This window comes from Apteryx rowi, unplaced genomic scaffold (genome assembly GCF_003343035.1).
Source record: "Apteryx rowi isolate R43461 unplaced genomic scaffold, aptRow1 scaffold_20, whole genome shotgun sequence".
Lineage (NCBI taxonomy): Eukaryota > Metazoa > Chordata > Aves > Apterygiformes > Apterygidae > Apteryx > Apteryx rowi.
Window position 1 is genome coordinate 1,930,115 of NW_020448308.1, and position 9,531 is coordinate 1,939,645.

General features: G+C 55.7%; 1 protein-coding gene across 3 annotated transcripts in view; it reads right to left on the minus strand.

Annotated features, from left to right (window-relative positions):
* The window catches only part of ATP2A3 (ATPase sarcoplasmic/endoplasmic reticulum Ca2+ transporting 3), a 53,168-nt gene extending 48,122 nt beyond the window's left edge, over positions 1-5,046 (minus strand). For all 3 annotated transcript variants that reach the window (XM_026063674.1, XM_026063672.1, XM_026063673.1), the window contains exons 1-2: positions 5,028-5,046; positions 4,401-4,483 (exon numbers count right to left, since the gene is read on the minus strand). In XM_026063674.1, the coding sequence (XP_025919459.1) occupies positions 4,401-4,421 (21 nt within the window). In that variant the 5' untranslated portion in view covers positions 4,422-4,483; positions 5,028-5,046. The remainder of the gene's footprint in view (positions 1-4,400; positions 4,484-5,027) is intronic.
* Between the last annotated feature and the right edge of the window lie 4,485 nt (positions 5,047-9,531).

Genomic DNA, 9,531 nt, shown 5'->3' on the forward strand with positions numbered 1-9,531 from the left:
TTTTTTTTTTTTTTCCTGTGCCAAAGGAAGATGGCAAATCTCTCGGGAGAACCTCTTGAAACCGCTGGCTTCATCAGGAATGAACACTACCTGGTATTTACCCACTTCGAAAAGGCAAGCTCTGCTTCCTGCTCACAAACAGCAGAAACTCCTGGAAAACAACTCGTCCCAGCCTCCCGAGCAAGTCAGCAGCAGAGGCACCCGGGGCCCCAGACACCAAACGCAGGTGCCCACTCTGCTTTTTCTGCAAGTCTAACAAGCCCGAGTGCAGTCCCGCACACTGAACACACCATGCTTTTTGAGGGACACCATCAGGTGCAGGAAACGCTGGACCCTACCGTAGGAAGCCCCCTTCCAGTGACAGCCCAAGTTGTAATGCACCATCCTGGGAGCTCCAGGTGCCAGGGGCAGCCTGAGCAAGGCTTTGTGACAGGCTAAATACAAGGAAAACCCAGCCCCAAACAGATCTCTTTGACACTATCCAAACATAACATCACAATTTCTGCTGGGCAGCCCACCAAGAGGCGTATTTTGTAAGCAAGCATTCGCGTTGCATCGCATTGCCTGCATTGCACCCAGCCATACCCCGAAATCCCTGAGCATCCCCTGCGGTGAGACGCTGGGGTCTGCCTCAGGACCTCCAAGCGCTCCTTCAGCTCGCGTCTGCACCACCAGCGAGACTCGAACAGAGCAGGCTCGGCTCAGCGAACAGCAGGCAGGAGGCACCTCCCACACAGGAGGGCAAAACGCTGCAATTCCCGCTCAACCAGAGGAAGAAAATTAAACAACATATTGGATTTCCATTTCTAATTTGAAATCTGAATGCCTCTGTGCAGCAATGAAAGGACTTTGCAAAGCCCAGACTTTAACCCATCAAGAGAGAGACTTTATTTCCAAGCAGGGAAGCCACAAAGGTTTTGGAAACACTTCCAGCCTCCTCTTTTCCTCAATACGCAGAGATGCATGATTTAGCTCTGTGCCCATCCCTGCTGGTTAGATCCAAGCATAGATGAATATAGCACATGGAATTTTTGAGTTAGCTTTACGTATATAAGCCTCTCTCATGGCCCACCATGACTACCTGGAACAGATGGCTCCACTGCCACCCCATCCCTCTAACCACACTGGGTATGGCTCAAAAGCAAGTCTGCAGCTCCTTTCAGGGGTTTGTCTCCATTCTCAGCTGAACCCCTACAGCTAGACCATCCTTGTCAAAAAGATCAAATTCAGGGATCTTGTAATTTGCCCAACACACAATCAACCCTGCACTGTCCCTGGACGATGCTCCCTGCCTGCGGTGGGTGTGCTGGCTGTGGGATCCAGGCTGGCCTTGCAGGGGAGCAGCCACCTGTGGGTTTCACACCTGCAGCGATCCCGTCTCACAGCCCCAACAGCCACAGGGATCTGATCTGATCTGACTCAACAACTCATCCCACACAGCCGGCAGGAGCACGTCTCTGCACTGGTGCTGGCACTGCAAGGAGGATCAACCCGTCAGCATGAGAGCAATTTAATCATCATCCTCCCTGCAAAGCAAGCAGGCTACCAGGCTGGGGGAAAGCAGACCCTCGTCTTCGGTTTTAGCCCCATGAGGGGCCACCAACTTCAGGCAGAGACTGGGCTGCTCATGCCACGGATCGGTTGGAGCTCTAGGAGCCGGGAATGGAGAGCAAGGGCCCTATCAAAGTGAGATCCCAGATTAACTCTATGCGCAAATGAAGTGACTTTCACCCAACTCTCTAGAGAAACTGCACTGAGATTCATACGTGATTTCAGAAGCAGAATATTGTCTACCGAGCTACACCAAGGCTCAGAGGAAGATACTAAATACAGATCTTTGGACTTTCTCATGCTGCAACTTATTTCTTTCCAAAACTTCCAAGGGAAAAATACGGAGGGGCTAATTTTCCCTTTCGGTTTTATCCATCCACACAAGTTGATGCGCAAGACACATTTTACAGGATGAAAGATGGCATTGAAAATAAATTAGTCAGAATTAAAATGAGAGAAAGGGCGACATTTAGATTCTAAATCAGTGGCTGGTGACCCAAAGACACACATCCCCTGCAGCTCTCCCAGCGCTGCTGCCCCCATCTACCCCAGCATCCTTTCTCTTCACATGTGAGGTTTCTTCAGGGGACAGCTCTGCCCACACTGTACGCACGCACCTTGCCCATCTTGTTCTTGCTCCACACCTGTTCCAGAACATGACTGCACATTCCTGCTCAAAAATAAACACTTTTACTGATTCGCCTGACTGCCAACTCATCATAACAACTCATGTTCCTGGAACTGGTGATATAAAGAGGTCAGACTTCCAGGTAGTGGAGTGGAGAATATACATAATTTTGAGGTGAGCAATGCTTGCTCTCTTCTATGCTTCCCCTTCCCAGTCTTATAACATTTCTATTGATTACAGACTTTCACTGCTGCCCCACAGATTAGAATTTCTAGATTTTGTGCATTTACGATGATAAATGCTTTGGAGCAGGGACTTCATTTTCTTTGTTTAGGAGTGCTCGCTTGGGTAAATCTCAGCTGGGACTAGTCCGAATAAGCAAGCACCCATGAGTGCCTGGAAGGCTGACACGGGGAGGTCCAGGACCTAGAATCAGGGTGCTCAATCCAAGAGGTTACACACCCCCTGCAAGGGATGAAAGGGAAGCATGACAAATTCAAACTAAAGACAAGACACAAGCTTAGCTGTGAAAACAGCTAAGTATGGCAACAACTTTCCAAAGACTGCAGTGGGTTCTGTATCTCTGTCTATTTTTACAGACTGGATGTTTTCTGAAGCATATGTTCTAAACTCACCCACAGCTATGGGGCTGCAAGAAAAAAATGATTCAGGGAAACCCTATCGCTGATATATGTAGGAAGCTGCACGAGATGGTCAAAATGGTTCCTTCTACCCTTAAAACATATGCATCTGCGCTGATGAAAAACCGTGCGCTGAGTCATAGGGCAGGCCATTGGCAGAGCACCATGCAGAGCGCACGTGCTAGACCAGCTGCCGTCCTTTTGCTCACGCAAACTCTCCATCTGTAAGAACTACCAGAAACAAAACCAAGACAAGACTGAGGGACACATGATAGCAGCCTTCAGGACATAAAAGTCTGCTGCAAAGTTGAAACAAATAATCTCATCTTCATACCTGTGTCCGATCAGACTAACAGATACAAGCTCAAACCTACAACAAGGAAGAGTCAGGTTAGAATTATGTAAATGCTGTGAACTGCGAGGTTAGTGAAGGACTGCATTCATCTGGAGACTCTGTCCCTGGAGACCTTTAACAACAGCTAAGAAAGATGTTAAGCCAGAAACGATGTGGGTAGAGTTGATCCTTCTTTGGGACTGGAAGACATCTCCAGATCCTTACCAGTCTATTTCTTCCGTGTCATTAGGGCTCAGAGTAGAGCAGGAACTTACAAGCTGAATGAGTGGATGGGCACAGATCATCTTCCAGCAGGACCGAGAACGCTGACAGAACTATCCAGCTGCGACTTTCTCAACAGCTTGACATGAATTTTTTAGCCAGGCTTATTTGAATCAAAGGATTCATGTCTGCCAAGTTGTCATTAAATTGCAGTGAAAGAATCCGGCAATGGCAAAGTTTCAAGGTATGTAGATGACTGTAGGTTTTCTAATTGAATTCATTTTATTGGGATTAGCTTTGAACATCTTTTCTGGGGCTCAGCTGACACTGCCCTTGAGCCCTTTTCTGCCCGTCTCCAGTACAGTCTTGGGAAAACGTAAAGAAGCCCAGAAGTGCTGGGATAACCCTCTCAAATAGATCAACATCACTGAAAAATCCTACAGCCTAATGTCAAAAGCACATACCACGATACTGTACGATGCCCTACACAACCACGGCACTGTTGGTACAATTCCTTCGTCCAACGCTTAAATTCCTCTGGCTCCTTTTCTATTTGGCAATAAATAAATAAGTAATAGAAATCAAGGTCTATTTCGTTGGTGCTGATAAAAATCCCATGCTTCATTTGGACACAGCATCTTTCAGGCCTCGACCTCATCCAGCGCCTGGCTGGGCTGGGCGCTGTAGGACCTGAGCCTGCTCCTCCCTCCTCGCCTCACCACAGCTCCCAGCCGGCATCCGGTTTTGCCGCTGGGAGAAAGAGGGGAAGAAGGAAGGAGCCCAGAGCCCCGTGAAGCCGGCAGCGTGCTCATTAACACCCACGCACGGCGCTCCCCGCACCGCCGGCCGCTCCTCCATCGGCCGGAGCGGGTGCCGTGAGCCTACTCGCTTGGCGCAGCATCGGCTCCCGTGCCACCCGGATTGGAAAGCGCCCCAAAAGGTGCCTGTCCCACCGCACCCACTGCGCCGGCCAGCGCAGGCTGGTGCTGCTCCGACAGCCACGCAGGGAGTCTGCAGTACTCACAAAGGAGAGAAGAGCTGCCATCAGAAGGATGCGGACGAGGAGGTCTTCAAACTGCTCCAGCACCAGCTCCCACAGAGACTTTCCTGGTGAGAAAACACACAAACCCCAGCCCTGTGAGCACTCAAAACCTGGAAAGCGGGCAACTTAGACCACTTGGGCCACCAAGGCCAACGGGACACCGTCCTGCACTTGCAGTAGAGTTGCTACCGGCACCTTGTTGGCCACAGACATGAACGAGGAGATCCAGGACCATGGGACAGCATTGAAGCAAATGAACTCGAGTGCTCGCATCCTGCACTCATCATCACCAGCTCAGCTCAAAGCAATGAGGGATTTTTCTTTCAAATATTAAACATCTTCGTTTCTGGAGTTGGCCTGTTTTTACTAAATCTGTTTCTGCTGAAGAGGCCAAGTCCTCCATGTTCCTACTCGCACCCGGTACCACCTGGCTGCCTCTTCTTCACAGGAACACGCTGCTCTCGGCCCAGCTATCTCCGCAGAGCTGAGCCCGCTGAGATTAAGACAAAAAACCCCAGGAAACGCTCCACCCCCCTCCGGCAGCTTCGTCCTCAGCACTCGCCACCCCGTGTCCTCCGAGGAGGGAGCTTGCCGACGGCATGGGCTTACCTTCTTCCGCAGGGAGCTCTGTGGGTTTTCATCGACGTCCAAAGAACAGGACAGAAAGGAAAAAAAGAAAAAGGAGACAAATTAGCGATTTGGAAGCAGGTTAGCAAAACCATTCAGCACGAGGCCTCCGCGGCTGCGCAGGGGTTTCACCCTCTCCGCCCTGCCTCAGCTCCTCTTCGGCAGACGGCCTCTCCGCACTTCCCCGCGGCACGGCGAGGGGAAGGACGGGCCTGGGTCACGGCGCCTCGAGAGAAAACGCAATTCCCTTCCAGGCTGGCAGCGCTGCCTCCCTATCAGACTCACGAAATTTGGTTCACGCCCGGCCACCCGAACCACTCGTGCCCCCTGCCAGCCTCCTGCTCCACGAGGCGCCGGGGAAGCCGAGGCTGGGCAGCCTCTTCGGCAGACGCGGGGGCGGCAGAGATTCGCTTCCGTCATCGCTCTGCTGCTCGCGCCTTCCCGCCGGAGCAACCGCCCGCCGCCGCCCGCTCCGAGGGGCGTTAAAGGCGTCGCGGTGGGGTTTTTCAAGCGCTGGGGGCCGGCCCGGGGCTGGCCCGGTGGAGTCTCCAAACTCCCCCGTCGGAGCTGCCAAGCGTCCTCTGTGAGCGGCTCCTGGCACGACGCCGCTGCCCAGCTCCATCCGTGTAACCCTCCGAACCGGCGCCGCGCCGCCCTCCTGCCTTTGCAAGGGGCGCACAGGCCGTCAGGCGATGCCTGAAATTATCCTTACAGAAACAACAGCGAAAATGCTCGGAGCGACGGTGACGTTGGTCAGCGGGAGAGGCGCTGCGCCCTTGCCCGGCCCCGCTCCCGCAGCGGCGGCTCCCTCTCCCCAGCTCAGAGACCCCCCAGGAGCGACGGGATTTGGCCTCCGAGATATTGCCGCAAGACAAATGCAAAATAGTAACAGTAATAATAACAAACCCAAGGGCATAACCGCGGCCGGGGTGCCCGCGGCCTGGGGCATCGTGCGGGGCGCCCGGCCGCCCGGGCAGACGCGGGGCTGGCTTTAGCTAGGGCCACCGGAGCCCAGCGCCGAGCGTCGCCGCCTGCCGAGGCGGAGGAGCCCCCGGGCTGCCTCCCGCGGCGGCTACGGGCCCAGAGACGCGGTGGCGAGAAGCGGCTCCCACCCACGGGCGCCACGCCGCGGGAGCGCAGGTCCACACTCAGGCTGGGCGCATGACCGCCGCCGCCGCCGAACGGGTTCCTCAAGGCCGGGTAACGCCGGAACGCCGTTTTCCCCCGTCATTTTAGGAGCTCGCTCGGGAGAAAACGAGATTCCCCGCGCGGGAAATACGGCGAGAGACGGGCGACGTCGGGGCGGCCAGAGGAGGCGTCTGCAGCGCCGTGCCGCGGGCGGGCGCCTCGCTCGGCACGCGGGGGCGACGCGGGGGCTCCCCCGGCGCAGCCGAGGACGCGCGCGCTTGGCTCGCCCGCGCCAAGCGGCCCCCCGGCACCGGCGGCCAAATCCGGGCGGTTACGGACGAGCAGCGCGAAGGCCCTCGGCGAGCCGCTCCCGGCGACTTCCTTCGAGCTGCGTTTCTGCGCCGTAAACAAACCTTCTTCTCCCTCGATTTCTTTTTCCGTAGGCAGGGAAGGGGAAATGGATGGGTGAAACAAAGAACGCATCCGCCTCCCCGACCCTGCTAGCAGGAAGGGAAAAAGGCCCAAGAAAGCAGCGAGAAGAGCGAGAAAAAACCCAAAATACCTTCGACGGGGACAGCAGCCCCCCTCCCGTGACATAAAACAGGATCCCGGACAGAACTGCTCTGGGATCCTTCTCCTGTGCCGTCAGGACGCTGTACAAAATAAATTGTTATTTTAACTGGCTACGTTTCCCAATGACAGTTGTTAGGCTGGAAGAAACCCATCCCGGGGAAAAGCCTGCTGTGTTTCAAGCGCCGGCGACAGCCCGCACGGTTGCGGATCCCCGGGGCTTCGCAGCAGGCTCCTGCCGGATCGCAGGGCCGCGGAACGCCCGGCCGGGCTGCGGGAGAGCAAGCTCAGCCGATGCCCCGGCTGGTGTAAATCCCGTCTGCAGCCAGCGGGGTTAAGCTGCTCATCGCCTTTCACACTTGAGAAATGGAGAAAACGCACCATTTGAAGAATAATCCCGTGTATTTTAGCGCAATCGCGGATCGCAAATACTAAAACCCTAACAGCATCAGCGTTTCGCCACATTCGTAGAGGGCAAAGCACAGTTACCTAAATCCTTGGCTGCTTATTTATTAATGCAACCCATATGGATTTGCTTTTACACGCAACCCTGAATTTCCTGGATTTGTAAGGCCAGAGTGGGAACAGCCCGACATTCCCGGAAATTATTTTGCACCTTGCACTTCTATTTTGCACAACTATTTTGCACCCAGCCGGCCAGGCGAGAGCACCGGGGCATTGCAACGTGAGTTTGTCCCGCATTTCTACCACGGGGGGAAAACCCCTGTTTGAACCTCAGCAAGCGACAGAGCCCCAACAACGGCTTTAGCAGCTCCCTCTTTGGAGGCGGAGGCAGGCGTCCATACGGAGGTTCACTGCGCTGGGACACGCTCCCGCAACGGCAGCCGAGCGCCGGCAAGCGCTTTCCTCGCGCTGCTTTTCCACCCGAGCGCGGTGGTGCCGCCGGCAAAAGCTGCCTGCTCCGGGCCAGCAAGAAAGGAGGCGCAAAGAAAAGAGCACGGAGACGCAACCTCCCCCCCAGCGCCGGCATCTCATTAGCCTCGCAGCTCCTCCGGACGTGCTCCCGGACCCAATTCCCACCCCGCGCTGATGCTGGGCTTAGCAAGAGTCCCGCGCCCTCGCTGGGGAGTCGACGGCCCAAGCGATGAGCGGTTTTGGGGCCAAGGGAAGCGCTAGAGGCCGTGGCAGGCGAGGACCGCCTGGGCAGCAGGCGAGGATGGTCAGCAGAGGTTCGGCTGGCATAAATAACCGCTTTCCAGGTGATGTTTCACAGTTAAATGTTCCAGCTGTCTTTCTGGAGGACACCCAAAAGCGTGGACAGCTTGCAACCAAACAGCCCGAACACTTGCTGGTGTGGGTGGCAGGGCTTCCCGCAGAAACGGGGCTATACAGCTCACCTCTCCTTTGGCCCCCAAAGCTTGCCAAGAGGAGGAAAACCATGGGAAGGAGACTGCAGATGGAGAAGGCCCCAAGAGCCGGTCGTTGGCACAAGCAATACGAGAACTTGAACCCAAGCGCCTGCCCTAATTCCATGCTGTTCCTCTAAAAACGCTAGTATTTAGCCCATGCCATCACCCCCCGGCGCTTTCCGCACACCCCCGCGTGCTCCCGCGGGGCGCAGCCAGCACCACCGCCACCGCGCAGGAACCGCTCGCGTCCGCGGCCCCCGCTGGCCCCGCCGGCGAGGTCGGGGAAAAGCAGCACGGCTCAGGCGTCCTTTTCTGCGCCAGATAAGCTTATCTCAGCCGGCTCAGGGAACTGGAAACGAAGTTTATCCCCGAACAGGCTGCCGGATGCCAGGGAAGCACCGCGCAAATCCGGGTCCGTCCTTATTGCTCGCCCTCAAAAAAAAAAAAAAAAAAAAAAAAAAAAATCAAAGCTTCCTCGTGCCAAAGGATGAACTACCGCTATCTCCGACCCGACGGCACGGGAGACTCCGTGTCTCAACACGGACGAGTGAAGACATCGCCTTTGGTTTTAACAGCAGGATGCGCAGCAGGGATGGCAGGGATGCCGGAGCCGGGCCGTGCCGCAGTCGGCAAGGCGCTATACAGAATAAGCGTGCAAACGCCTGCCTGCTGCTGGCCCCCCCCCCCAAATTTCCCTCCTTTTATTCTTAGGAACCTCCCATCCCCAAAACGCCGCACAGCACAAGCCGAAGCCTTGGCACAGGGCAGCTCCCCGCGCGGGGGCACAAGCCTGGTGGGAAAGGCCGGGCCAGCTCCAGCTGCAGGGCTCAGAAATTGAGGGGAAAAACGGGGGAAACGACCCTCCTCAGCCGGGAACGCTCCTCCGTGCCGGGATTGCACTGCCGGGAGAGGGCTCCAGCCGGCCGCGCGGCATCGCCCCGGCCCCCTCGCTCCGCTTGCCGGCCCAGCCCCGGCCTCCGTCTCCTCCCCGGGGTTTCCCTCCGTGCCAGACGCAGGGAATCCCCGGCAGCGCGGCCGCCCGCGCCGGCGCCCTCCCCGCCGCTGGCCCCAGCTCCCGCTTTCCCTCTTTGGAAAGCCGCAGCCCGCACCGGCGCGATAGCGCATCCCCTCGCCAACAAATTTCCGTGGCTTATTTTGGGAGTGGGAGGGATAGCGGGCGGTTTAGGAAACCCATGGCACCCTCCTAGGATGTATTATTTGCAAAAACTAAAAGACGAGTTTTGTTCTCTCCCGGACCGACGCAGTGGAAAGAATTTCCCGCTAAATCTCCTGGGTGGAAAAGCTAAAAATCTGCATTTAAATAGTAACAGGTTTTGGAAAACAAGTAAAACCCACAGGAGGTTGAATAAAATAAGCTTAAGCTGTTTTTTTTTTTTTTTTTTTTTTTTTAGGTCTGG